General features: G+C 35.6%; 1 protein-coding gene and 1 long non-coding RNA gene across 2 annotated transcripts; both read right to left on the bottom strand.

Moving 5' to 3' along the window:
* Nucleotides 1-2,260: 2,260 nt before the first annotated feature.
* On the bottom strand, nucleotides 2,261-3,466 carry LOC141587130 (F-box only protein 8-like). The gene has a single exon (XM_074408566.1). It carries the CDS (start codon nucleotides 3,464-3,466, stop codon nucleotides 2,261-2,263), a length of 1,206 nt encoding a protein of 401 aa, XP_074264667.1.
* An 824-nt stretch (nucleotides 3,467-4,290) lies between these two features.
* Nucleotides 4,291-5,729, bottom strand: LOC141610005 (uncharacterized). Its single transcript, XR_012527952.1, has 2 exons — nucleotides 5,441-5,729; nucleotides 4,291-4,571 (listed from the first exon to the last, which is right to left on the bottom strand). It is a non-coding gene; the product is annotated as an uncharacterized LOC141610005 (long non-coding RNA).
* Between the last annotated feature and the right edge of the window lie 9,235 nt (nucleotides 5,730-14,964).

Here is a 14,964-nt window from a genome sequence, read left to right as displayed (position 1 = left end):
GATATAATAATCCTTATACAGAATTATAAAAAAATTTCAAATAGATGATCGGTTAAAACTTTACTTGGCCCGACTGACCCGTTTTATCAAGGACTAAACTCATAGATCTTGCCACAACCCATAACCCAAAAAACTCCAACTCACAATGATTCGGTAATTACAGTCAAACAACACAACCTGGTATCGGTTCGCTGATAAACTAATTTAGGTTAACTATATTTTCATTTAAAAAAAAAAAGAGATAACAAATAACATGATATCGATAGATATTTTAAACAAATTTCAAAAGTCATAATTGTTAAATTTTATCGTACAAAGTTTACAGTTTACAAATATTGTATCAAAGTTCAAAATGTTTGAAAAATGTACATTTTAGTCTATCTATTTTATGCTCGCATTGCCTCACACCTGATATTTCATTAACCATAGAATAATTGCTTGTACTTAAAGCTTCATGATTAATTAATTGATTTTGTTTTTTTTATTGCATCTTTGTTGTACAAATTGGAAAAATAAAAAATATTTAAATGAAATTAAAGATTTGTATAAACCTTCATAAATGGAGAAAATAACTTATAAAGTACTCTGTATTAGTAACAATAGCCATAAACAATACTTTTTTTTATATATAAAATTGCCATAAACAATGGGAAGAATCAAACAGTTCTACAAAACATATACCAAAAAAATAAGAAAAAAAAACTTAAGAAGTGCAAAAGGTACTACTTCGCTTGATTTATATAGTTTAGTCATCTATTTTGGGATTCTACTTAAACAAATATGAATATATAAACACACTTTCACCATAAATTTGCCGAGTTCTTTGTTGGAACATCTTTTTAACTTCCATTTTATTTGATGTTGTTAATGTTTTTTTTTGTCGACCTTACGTTGCTAATTTCGTCCGACAAAAAGACGAAATTACCCTTTTCTTAATTCACTTTCTTCCATTTTTTTCACCTATTTTATCTATATGCATGTATTTGTTGAGTTCTTCTTTTTTGACTTCTGTTCCGTTTAATGTTGTTAAAACTTTAAGAGCGGATAATCATGGCTATATAAATTTGAAAGAAACCTTTTGATATTTGTTCGACCACATTGCTTGGTACTCCCTCATATTCTCTAACATCTTCAACATTTTCTAAAACGGCAAATTCACAAAAATCTTTCACTTTCTTTATTTGTCTATCATTTGTGGTTATAATAACTTGTGACCTCACATTCCCTCTCTTACTTTTATTTACATCCACATATCCTGGTCATTTATTTACTTCTTCTAAGAGGAATTATTGTATAAGATGAAAGTACGAAATTATCCCTCTTAAGCTTAAAACCGGCCAAAAAATATCCATGTTTGTCCTATATACCCATGAGGGGTGATATATAACCCGTTTTAATATCAAGACGGAGAAGACTAGCTACTAATAATTTTGTTTGTTTTGGCGTGGTTTTTAACCCTTTATTATCTCACTGTTTAAGTGTTGCTTAACAGGTAAGGGAATCTACCCGTGAGCACTTAGATTAATTGACAAAGGGTTGTTCAGTTAATCAGAGATCTCGTGTTCGAGCCTTGGGAATGCAGCAGTGTTAAAACACATGAGGGAAAGCTTTACCTCCCTAATGGTCCTACCCGACTCGAATCCGGATTAAATCGCATGGTCTACATAATAAAAAAAAAATAAAATAAAAAAAAAAGGTAAGGGAATCTTCATTAACTATGAAATTAGGATATTGTAACTTTTGAAGTATGGAAATACTTATAATACATATGCATATCTTGACTATTCACATTGTAGATTGTGACTATACTAAAGCTTGTAGATTCAAATGTAAAGCACAAGTGTACTATACTTGGAGACTGTGTATTGGATTTCATCAATATTAAAGCTTGTAAATTTGGTGACCAAGACCGGAGGCCTGGCTCCCATGCCCTTGGCTGCATAGAGCCTAAGATGCCATGAGTACACCATAACCGTGCAGATGATGTGAGTAGGTAACATCAAATTTTCATACTGCTCATCCTGTGCATTAGGTCACTCAAGTGACCATCAAAGTTTCCAGGAAAAAAAAAGAACCAACATATAATGAATTAAACATTAAACAACAGCAACTATAACTTGAACTAATAGTTATTCTGGCTAATTAATCAAAGCTAAAAGAACAGACGAGTAGCGATTCATGTATTCATCGTCTACCAATTACCAGTACACGGTCTTCCCATAACCATCCATAATTGTGATACGAGTAGTAATAGTCTTATTCATGGGAAAGAAGCCATATCCTCAGCTCCGTATCCTTTCCACAATACCAAGCTCTCCATATACATTCCCAAATCCAAATAACCGCTCATAGATTTTCCGAGCTCTTTCACTCGTCCACTATCAATATTATAAGACTTCCTCCCAATAATAAAATACCTTTCTCCATCAGTTTCATAAAAGAGTGGCGAATATGACCAAGAGGTACTGAATAAATAATAAGTATCACTATTGGAACGTCCTGAAAACCATTTAGTCCATACCCCCTTTCCGCTCCTCCCCTGATCCAGCACCCATATTCTTGATCTTTCTCGAGTAACACTAAAAATTGCCAGCGATTCCCCAAGAATAAACAAAAACCTCGTGATATCAGTTCCCTTCGAATCCCTTGGAATTTTCAAAAACGTGAATTTTTCCAAATCAAAGTTAAAAGAAACAAGATGAGTTAGTTCATACTGATGTTGGTTCTCCACAAGTGGATCCTTTCCGAACCAATGTGCAGCCCCTTGGAAATAGAAAGCAGTCGGTGGGACATAAATCCGCTGAGGGTCATTATTATTTCTAACACACCATTGTTGATTGCTGAGGGTATAAACTGCAATATACGAGTAATTCTTTGGACGATTAATATTATTATCAATCGCAATGATTTTATAATCCTTACTGCGAGGGGCAAACCCAAGTAGGTAGATAGCATTGACAAGCGGGCAAGGGGGAATTAACAACGATTTGCGAATAGAAGGGTTCCACAGTCTCATTTCTTTTTCATAACCAGGGTTGAAATCGCCTGGATAAACAAACCGCCTCAATAACAACAATTCATTACATCTCCCTACTAGATAGTATCTGTCATCACTCTCGAAAATATGAGCAGTTTTTCGAAGAGTGTCGCCCTGACGAACTGTCAACAAGCATCTTCTTGCACCTTGGTAGAGTACTCCACCTTGGTATCCAAATCCTTCAAGGGCAATTATTTTACTTTTCTCCGAATCAATTTTCCGCAGTTTAAGATTCGTGTAAGCAAAGTCAGGGTGATCAATAATGGAGCACCAAGATTTACAGACGCACCTGAATCTCAACAAGGTTTTCACTGGTAAATTGACGATAATACTTGCCCACACATCAAGGGGTAAGTACTTGGAACTATGGCGTATGTTTGATGATGATGATTTCGCCTTCTTCGAGCTCTTTTCGCTTTCGACGGGCATAGTTAAAAAAGCGTTTGCCTCTATAGGGATAAGTCTTTTACTCTGTAATCAATAAATCAATCTTTTATATAAATAAATAAGTACTCCGTATATAAATAAAAATTTAGATAAAATTTTATTGTTGTGCTGTTAGGGGACTCTCTTATTTTATCCAAAAAGTTTGTTGTAAAACGGGTATATACAAGAATCGAATTAAACGATAAATTAAGTCGGTATATCATGTCGCAAGATGGGATATTAATGGAATGCAATTGCAACATGAAATTGACAGTAATACTATGGGAATTGGGAAATAAACAAGCCAAAAAGAATAGCTAAATCAACGAAACTTAGCAGAAACTAGACCTGTCAAACGGGTCGGGCGGGTCGGGTCCCGGGTCGGGTCATACGGGTCGGGTCAGAATACGGGTCGGGTCGGATACGGGTCGGGTCATACAGGTTACGGGTCGGGTTAGGGTCAGAATACGGGTCAAAGGATGTGTCAAAACAACTGATTACTTTTGGTTTAACGCCTTTTTTTTTGTATATTTCTACATTTTTCAAGCGTTTTTTTATATTTATTCGTCTTTTTTATTACTTGTTACATTTTTTTAACATTTGTACATTTTTGGTAACTTTTATTTTTAAAATTGTTAGTTTGTTACCGCCATGTGAATCGAAAATAGGAGGAATAAAAGTTTACCCGCATCAAAGTTCGATCGAATAAGTACATTGTAAATTTGCAATACTCCCAATTCCCAAACTAACAATTGAGTTGTGATTAAATATGATAATTTTTTGGTTTAGATGGATGTTTTGACGTTAATTTCGCGTTTATGGTGACATTGAATTGAACAAGTCCTTAAATTAATAGGCACCACTCTCAAAGTACTTGATCATTGACAAAAAAAGACGTGTGCGTACACAGTCGATATAGTCTTAACTTACAAATTAAAACCCATAAGATTACAATTTACAACAAATGTTCATTGTGACTTTGTACAACCAAGTCATTAATCAAGTTCATCACTGCCCTCATCTTCTTCATCTTCGGGGTTGATAGTCAAATGCGATAAGTCCGACAAATCAAACTCAAAACCGTTGACATTAGTTGATGATGAATTACCTACATAAGTAAGAAAAATGTGTAAGAAAAATGTGTAAGAACTTGTCACATTAGTTAAACTACAGGGTGAGGTGCATTTGAAAAGCACTCTATACATGAAGCGATTATAGTCCGAAGTTATAAACATTGAACTATATATAAAATTGCAGGAAATCGGATAAGATAGATATCCTTCATCACACAACAAGAAATCAAGTCTTAATCGGATTGTAGGTTCTACTTTGACTGACTGAAGCAATAATATTGTTCTTACCATTTTCAAGTGTCTTATTCCAATCAATATGCATTTATGAATTTATCTAACGTGCTTGCTCAATAAATAATCAATAATATGTTATATGGCATGACAAATCACAATGTGCTTGTTAGTATTTGAGTTATCTCCATAATCAATTATATGGCACTACGTACAGTCGTACAGATTTTGTTCTAGAAAGAAAAATGAGGAGATCCGAACCAGCTTAATGAAAAGAAAGAACTGATACAGTTTTTAGAAAGCTACATATACATATAGCAATGACTAATACAGGATAGCAATGACTAAAGATAATCATGATATCTTGTCCTCCTACTTTCTTTTTTAAATTACAAAGGATTTTCTACAAGCTTTGATGAATTACCTAATTCAATTTACGACTAAATAAATCATGATATCAACCAGGAAATAATACAATGATCGAGAAATTGAAGGTGATAAAACAAAGTTCAATTGAAACCTTACGAACACATCAAAACAAACCACATAAATGACAACAATTACCCCGATAATAAACACCAAGAAAGTAGGAGGACGGCTTAAACAGATCAACAATTCGACATCACAACATAGCCAAAAAATGCGATAATTGCAAGTAGGAGAACGACTTAACCTGCTGATAGGGAGGTTGATACAGGCGGCGTACCATGCCAAGGTTGCTGACTTAGAGGTGACGGAGATCTGGTGGTATTCTTACGACGGCGAGTCCGATTCGTTGGAGTTGGAGTTGGGGTTGGACGCATCTTATAAAGGGAATAAAGGCCGACTAAATAGAGAACGAAGATCCGACACAAAAATCTGGAAATTAATTGATTGAAAAGGAGATCTGGAGAAGGAGGCTAGGGTTTTGCATTTTGAGGGAGAAGAAAGAGAGAGGCGGGTGAAGTTATTTTGGGAAAATTAGAATGAAAACTTTAGTTTCAGCCTTTTCAGCCTTTTGCGCGCTATTTTTTTTTTCTTTTTTTTTTTTGATGCTTGACCCGACGGGTCGACCCGGACCCGACCCGACCCGACCCGGGAATTAACGGGTCAAAACGGGTTATGGTCAATCGGGTCACGGGTCGAAAAAACCGGGTCCTTGACCCTAAAAAAACGGGTCGGGCGGGTCGGGTTTTCGGGTCGGGTCGATTTTTGACAGGTCTAGCAGAAACCCTACCCTTTGATATATGAACGACTTCCCAAAATTCGGCGGCAATCCGAGCTCGTTTGATGCTGAAATCGTAATCTTTGATTTTGGGGTTTTGGGGGAATTACGGAATTGGTTTGTTTCTTTCTCTAGAACACTCTTTTTATTTTTTCTTGCTTGCGTAGTTATTAATCTGATTTTTCTTGCCTCAACTCCCGTGTAAGTGTTGGTGCTACTGGTAGCTTCTCAAATCTCAAATAAACCTCATATTAGTAAGGGCCGAGGTAAACTCGCAAATTCAATTCAATTCAATTTTATTTTTGTTCGCAACCATGGAGTACAGTGGTTAAAACTAAGATGATATTCTTAGAAGATTAAGGTTAAGCCTCTTCAAAGCGATCTTATGGATATCTACATGGTATAAAAGCTCAGAGTCATTTGCTGGATTTCTAGTGATTGTTGAGTTTTTAAGAATGGAAAAAAGATTTTTTTTCCTAATGTAGGGCCCCCACTATCATTAGTGGATTTAATTACCCTCACATTCTTATCTTACTCTTACTTAATTACCGATTAAATATTCACACCAAACTATACACTATACAATTAAAAACTATACATTATACAATTACAAATTAATAAATTACAAAATAAAAATTATAATTAAAAAATATTAATAAAAACTTCAAAAAAAAGCATCCGCCTACCTCTACCCTATTTTTTTTTTCGGGAAATACAAAAAAAAAATTACGAGTATAATCTTTAAGTTCTGTATTTTACAAAGAAATCAGTTCGATCTGAAAAATTTTGGAAAAAAATTGATATGAGATAATTTAAAATCGGGAAACGAGTATTGTTTTTAATTTTTGTAGTTTATAAAAAAAATCAATTTGATGAGAATTAACTTATTCCACATGTTTATTGTAACAAACAAATTTGCGTTAATCTGCAAACAAGAGATAAAACACAAACAAATGCAACAAAATAATAATTTTATTAATTCAAAAGATTTCGGGTACAATCTACTAGTTATTCTACTGATTCGATTTCCGCACTTCGAATGAATAGGAGGGTCTTGAATTTGAAGACTTGATTCTCCTTTGATGAATTTGACTTGCTTCTCTTCAATTGACTGCAATTGATGTTTGACGTCGGATTGAAGAATAGTTCTTTCTTTTTCTCTAGTTTTCTCTTAGGAGAGATTTTGTAGAGAGTTGAATGTCTTTTCTTTTTTCTCTTACTTTCCTCTTAGGAGAGATTTTTAGAGAAGGTTTTGTAGAGAGTTTTGTTTGTAGAGTATTTTTGTGAAAAAATGTAATTGTGGATGATTACTTCCAAATAAGAGTAAAACACTCTATATTTATCTTCTTTTTTGTTTACCGTTAGCATGCAAATGATGCCATCTTTTTCTCTTTTCGGTTGACTAGCCCCTAGTCACATGCACGTACTCCACATTTCATGGAACAAATTTGTGCAGTTATTGACTAATGACCAAGTCTTTATTAAAAAGCAATCATTATCCCATAATCATCTATGCATACGGATAAAATTATCTTCGTCAATTTGTAAACGCATGCCTTGCTTTCTTTCGAGGGTTTCGCGGGCTCGTCGTCTTTGGGCTGCTAAAAATATAGGTCCAATTTAGACTTAACATGATCACTTTTGGACTTATAATTTACACCCCACACTTAATATTAGAAATATAGCACAATCCATTTTCAAGTGGATCGCCTTTATTTCTTGGCAGAATGGACCAAGTATAGACATATTTGTTTCGGGTAAATTCCACCGACCCATTTCTCAGACGATAGACTTTCATATGAGTCAATGTTTGATTTTGACCCCATTTTAAAATGTAAGACATATTTTTATGTCTACATTTATGAACTTATTATTCCGTTTGTAACTAAGCCAATTTATGCTCTGGAAGGTATAACAATGGAGAATAAGTTCAAAATCATATGGAACAAGTTGCCTAAATTTGGGTTTTGAAGCAATTTTTGAAAAGTGTAATCTAAGGAAGTAATTTTAGGAAAAAAGTATATAAGGGAGTAATTTTAAAAAACTGGATTTTAAAAGGAAGTTATTTTTAATTTACTCTTTTATATATTCAAACAAATTCTTTTCAAAACCACAAGTGATTTGACTCACAAATATTGGCTTTTGTTCTTCATGCGAGATTGCTGAATGAAGTTGTACAGAACTAACAGAAGTGCAGGGCAAGCCTCTTGCCATTCTGATTAAGTTAGTGACTTCTTTAGAATCACATGTGTTAGGCCTACTAATCCCCTTATAAGATTTCTGACTGTTTAGTCCTGAGATTCGGAAAGATCGGAACTTTTTAACCCTCAAAATACAGCATTCTGATTCTGATTTCTTTCTTTGTCACTCAGACATGACAAATTAACAACAGTTCACTACAAGTGTATGTAAAGCCTGAAACATTCTGACGCACCGCGATTTTTTTTGTTAACAGTAGTTCAGAACTCTGTTTAGAACTCTGGACAGAGGCATGAAAACAGTAAAATCTTAACAGACAAAGACAGTCACAAGGAGCAAAAGAGGCGGACATCATCAGCCAAAAAAAATTAATACCGACATTGGGAAGGTGGACATCCACAGCGATAACACCGAAGAGGTCCTAGCCTGCCTAACTGTAAAGACTGAGGACCTACGTATGATAGATCGCATTCCTCCGCACCACGGAAAAGAAAACAAAAAATCAATCAATCAATCAACAACAATATGCATCAAAGATTAGTTGTTTCAGAAAATGAAACAGCAAAAGGAACAAAAAAACGATTTACTACAATCTACATATCAGCTTTTCACTAAGACAGGATCTCTTATTCATGGCAAAGACGCGAAGTCCTTGGCTCAATATCCTTTGCACAACACCAAATCCTTTGAATGCGTTTCCAATTTTAAAAACCGTCTCATAAATAAATTTGTGATAGTAAACGTCCTAAAGAGTGAAGACCACAACATCCACACTCCTTTTACGCTACCATGTCTCAACACCCATATGCTGGAACTTACTGCAGAAATAGAGAGAATCCTTAGTGACACTAAGACAAAACAGAAATCTCACTCTTGTAAAGTTCCCCCAAAATGGCTACTTAAAACCAGTTACAAAAGTTTTGCTGCAGTTCTTGCAACTCATACTCTTATTACGAGTAGTTCAGAAGTCATACAACTGCAAGTTTTGTTGTGCGAGTGTGCAACAATATGCAACGAATAATAGCTATGTAACAAATCTAACAGATCTAACAGCAAAAGGAACAAGTAATTCACTACATATAAGCTTGTTGGAAAGACAGCATCTCTTGTTCATGGCAAAGACATTATAATCACGGCTCCATATCCTTTGCACAACACCAAATTCACCTAATGCATTTCTGATTCTACAAGAGGTCTCATAAATAAATTTTCATGTTCTTGCACATGGTGAGAAGCAATATTATACGACATCTTCCCCAAATAACATAGCTACTGCAATGCCTCACATTGTATAACACATGAGCACCCATAGGATCTAAAAAAAAAATTGAAGATTTAAACGTCCTGAAAACCACAATATCCTTATTCCTTTTCCGCTACCATGTCAACTTAGAGCAGAAATAGTGAAAATCGCCTGTGATTCACTAAGGCGAAACAGAATCTGCGGTCTTGTAATGATAACTCTCAGATTTAATTCCCCCCAATGGCTCCTTTCAAAACCAGTTACTAAAGTTAGTTCACATTTACTTTAATGAGGTATCTACACAAGCGATATGGGGAATTACGCCATATCCTCAGTTCCGTCTTTATTGCACAACATCAAGCTCTCAGAATACGTTGCCAATTCTACTTCATGGCGTATAGATCTTCCAAGCTTCCGTACTTGGCTAGTAAAAATATTATAAGACTTCTTGTCATAAACGAGATACCAACCATCATCACCCACATAATATAACACTCTTTGTGTTTTTGATCCCATATAGTCGAACATATCAAGACCATCACTACTCGACCGACCTAAAAACCATAAACTCCACTCCCTAATTCTACTCTCTTGTTTCAGCAACCATATTCTGAAACTATCAGGAGAAATGCAGAAAAACGCTAGTGACTCCCCAAGAAGAAACAGCGCCCTTGAAGTAGTACCTACTTCACCCAACCCCGGTGGCAATTCCAAAAAGGTGAAATTTTCCGAATCAAAATCAAGGGAAACAAGATGAGTTGTTTCACCAAAATGATAACTAGAATCCGTATATGGATTCTTTCCAAGACCGTGAGCCGCCCCCTCACAGAAATAAAATGGCCCAAACAAATCCTTAAACGACAAAAAGTCGATATTCAGGCCATTAACCCTGACAGTCCATTGTGGATCACTAAGTGTGTAAACTACAACACACATCTCCGGAACCACAATAGCCTGAGATTGTTTAAATGCAATTGCGATGATTTTATAATCCAAAATACGAGTTGCAAAACCAAGAACAAAGGTAGGCGTGTAGCCATCAGAGGGAAGAAGGGGACAAGGAGGGAGTAGCAATGATTTTCTAATACTCGGATTACATAATCTCATATCTCTATACAGAACGTTTTGAGAGCGGCTTATTAAAATCAAAGAACCACATGTTCCAATAAGATCGTATTTTTCAGATGTCATAAAAATGTCGGCAATATTTCGGAAAGTGTCTGCATCACGAAGTCTCAAAAAGCAATCTCCATATGGACCGAATCCCAACCTCTCGAGGGCTAATAATTTACCCGAATTCGATTTGTTATTGTTGAAAAGTTTAAGATGTTTTGAAACAAAATCGGGGCTGTAAATAATGGAGCGCCAAGATTTGCATACGCACCTGAATCGTAATAGACTTTTGATTGGTAATATTGCGAGAATTAGAATCAACACTTCTGGAGGTATGTATTTATTTGAAGATGGTGTGCTCATATTCATCTTGCTGCCAATCCAATTGATTGAAGATGGACGGAGTGAACATGGGAATTTTTTTTCACATGGGTTTTAGTAAAGGGCAATCAGTCAATGATGGTCGTCTCAGATGTGTATTATTTTTACTCCCTCGGCTCTTTTGTTCCTTTCTTTTTTGGCCACCAAAATTAATAAAACTAGGTTGCAACCCGTGAAATTCACGGGTCTGCTTTTAAAATTTTGGATGCATATGGTTAATAATAACAAAGATTGTAATTTCTCTATAAAGAAAAATATATAAAGTCGTCACTTTGCATATCTTTAAGCCTTATTCTCTAGTTGCCGAAAAACGCATTCCATAGAAATTGAGAAAATTCAAGAGACGATGAGCAAGTAGTTTGGAAGGGTGACGGTCTAGTGAGGAACGACTGTCAAGTGTTTTAACATGGAACTAAGGGGGTTTGAGGTTTGGCCAATACTAGTTTTATGCCCGTGCAAATTGCACGGGGTTGTCGTTTCGGGTTGAGAAGTAGGGTTGTTCATAGGAGATGCTCTTTCATGGTAGTATTAATTTCGGAATTCTAGAATCACAGAAAAAAAAGATCTCAAAATTATAAGAGTTAACAAAAGTAGACAAATTGCAAAGAAATAAGTACAACAAAAAGCTGTTATGGGGTACAATCATAAGTTAATTGAACTATAGCTTCTCAAAAACTTCTTTATACACTACGTTGTTTGTTCTATTGGACACGCGTTTATCATTATCGCAAATCAGAACCTTCAATCCCTTTTTGCTCGTCACTCTTGAAATAGCGACATACAGCTGACCGTGCGTAAACACCGACCTTGGAAGATAAAGCCCAACATGTGCTAGTGACTGTCCTTGGCTCTTATTTATCGTCATTGCAAAACACACCGCAACAGGGGAATTGTCTTCTCACAATGCATCGGAACTTACTGGAATCGGATGGAGTAAGTGTAATACGGGCAATATGCACTTTATCGCCCTTATGACTACCCGATAAAATCATTTGCTCTAATCACACGTGATCCCAAATCATCACTATCGGTCGAGTGCCATTGCACAATCCGCGAGATTGGTCAATGTTTCGAAGAAGCATAACTATAGCACCAACTTTCAGCTTTAATTCGTGATTTGGAAGCCCCGAGCACTTAATAGAGTTAAGAAATTCATGGTGTACAAATCACGGACCCCAATATTACTCTCATCTTTACTAACCTCGTCTGAGCTGAAGTAAATTTTCTCTGTTGCATCTATTCGAGATAATACGTAGTCATTAACCAAATCAACGATCTCATGTGTAGGTGCAAGGATGGCCCTCTCCTGCAGATACTCGGGATTCGATAGTTGATTCTCGAGGGATGGGTAAATGGCATCTACAATCGGGCGATAGGATCTCCAAGATCTTTGAATCAAAATGTCATTCGGCAACTCTAATTCAACTTCCCCATCATTCGGATCTCCACTTCCCGTCTCCAACTTTTAGTATCCATTCAAAACTCTTTTATCTGAGCAAGTTCGGAACACGAATCTCCGCCTCGAAGGCGCATGTTTTTTGTCAATTTCAGCACCTTGTATGAATAAAAAAATATGTAATTTATCAGGTTATATGGAGTAAATGAATTTTTAACCGTTACATATAGAATAGTTAATTCAAAACGTGCATTTTTTTTCGTACCTTGCAAGCAGACCACAAATTTGAAGAACATAGTGACGCATTCACGATTTCCGATCTGCTGCCTTTAGGGATAACGGGAAGTATTTGTCGAAAATCACCTCCAAATACGACAACCTTACCACCAAATGGTTGATTGATATCTCCGTCGTTCGAAAAACGCATGACATCTCTTAAACTCCTGTCAACAGCCTCGAAAGCATATCTGTGCGTCATTGGTGCTTCGTCCCATATAATAAGCTTTGTCCTAATTAAGAGTTCGGCTAAATCACTTCCTGGTTTAATCCTTGAACACGTAGAATTTTCAACTACATTGAGTGGGATACTAAGTCTCGAATGAGCAGTTATTCCACCGGGAAGTAAGGTAGCTGCAATGCCGCTGGATGCTACAGGAAGCACAATCTGTCCTCTACTTCTCAATGCCGCACATAAGGTTCGCCAAATAAAAGTTTTACCCGTCCCTCCATATCCATATACAAAAAAAACACCTCCGCGATTATTACGGACTGCGTCCATTATCTCATTGTAGACAGCCATTTGCTCGTTAGTCATGGAAGATAAAAGGTGCACATGTTCTTCCCCTAAAGAAACTCTGTCATAAGATAGCTCGTCGGATACTAACGTGTTCACGGGATGAGGTGTGGATGATTCGGGAAAAGGCATGTCTTCAAACCTACGTAAGCTACTGCCGTTGCGTTGAAGACATGCTTCAATATCTAGCAATGCATAATTCTTAAGTTCATCCTCCGTTAATCGCAACGCTGTGAATTTAATAGGCGCACACCATTTTAAAAGTATATTAAACAATTATTACACGGTAGTGCTTAAATAAAAGGGGAGTTAGTATAATATTATATGAATTTACAGTAATCACAAAATGCTCATTTAACAACTAACCTTGGTTTTGAAGCGCATTACGTTGTTGATATAGGATGTCATCTGAAAGATGCTTCCAAGTTTTCTCCCACACTTTACTTGGCATCGCTATAGCAGCAGACAACAATAAAGTGACAAAGAGGTTTCTTAAATAAGACCCGGAACCCCAATGGCTTGCTTCCTCTATAGCATCAATGTACTCCTTATCATCTCCAAGCAAGCCACGCGCATAACATGCAGCTCTGAAAGTTTGTGGTAAATTCAGACGTTTTATGTGATTTTGCACGTGGTATAAAAGTGAAAAAAATAGTTCAGATTTTAATTCACATTATTTCAGATTTAGAATTTAAATTCAATATGAAATCGCTATACTATAAATCCACATTTTAGTTCAGAATTTGACAACTGGTGCACTACTGCTTCTAGTTCCGGTTTATTTATTATTTAAGCCAAGTCTGATCTGCTCATTTAATGTGGTTTTAAACCCGTGTAACTGACAGCACATTCTGGGCATAAATCAATAAGTGATAAACTAAAATTCAAGTCACTTGTGAATCTGTCATTTTGTCGGTCGTTTTTTCGTTGTTTAGCTACCAAATCTGAACTGGTTATTAAATCAGATTTAGAATTTAAGTTAAGTATGAAATCGCTATCCTATAAATCAACTTTTTAGTTTAGATATTGACAATTGGTACACGATAAATCCGAATTTTTTGAACCTTTAACTAAAATTTATTGCTAATAATTTGGGTTCTCCTCGCCAAGTCTGGTCTGGTCATTTTTCTGTCGTTTTTACGTTGGTACTGGAAATTCAGGTCATAAATTGATTATAAATGATTTTATTTCGTTTTTTCATTGATTGCACTTGCTTTGTAAGTTTCGTTGTTTAGCTTTTTATATTGATCTTCTTGTAATCCTAACTGTCCTTTGTTTTTTTCTTACAGGTTATTCGTAATTGTTAAACCAAATCAAGTGAATATCTTGGATTGAAATTTGTTAAGATAAGTACAACTTCTTTATATCTGAATATTTCTTGAATTCACCGTAAACAACACTACTAAAAACAAACATACAAACAACATCATAATAACGTAGTAGAGATTGTTCAAAACGTAGTCTAGTACATGTAAACTTAAATACGGAAAACAAATACGAAAACTTCTAAAAAGTCTTTAAACGTAGTCTATTACATTTAAGATAAAGAGCATAGTTCGAAATGAGGACTTTCTATCGACGTAAAGAGATTATTTCTCGATCTTAATATTCTTGATTGGAATATTTGATTTGCTTGATGACCCCTTATCTGCTGACATTTCTCTTACTTCAGTTATTTCAAAGCCGTCATATTCCAAGGAAGCTCGCTTTTGAGGCAACTTGCTTATCGGTGTGTTTTCTTTCTCTTCTTCTTTATGCGTCCTCATGTTTTCCTGAGTGCACAATAATAATATCAGCATTATAATTGGTGAAAGCATATCGGTGTAATCTATCGAGTGTGTAGAATATATAATAAATAATGATGAGTG

The sequence above is a fragment of the Silene latifolia genome, chromosome 1 (genome assembly GCF_048544455.1).
Source record: "Silene latifolia isolate original U9 population chromosome 1, ASM4854445v1, whole genome shotgun sequence".
In the NCBI taxonomy this organism is placed as follows: Eukaryota; Viridiplantae; Streptophyta; class Magnoliopsida; order Caryophyllales; family Caryophyllaceae; genus Silene; species Silene latifolia.
The sequence above is the reverse complement of the archived record's forward strand: the minus strand, read 5'-3'. Positions and strand labels throughout refer to the sequence as shown.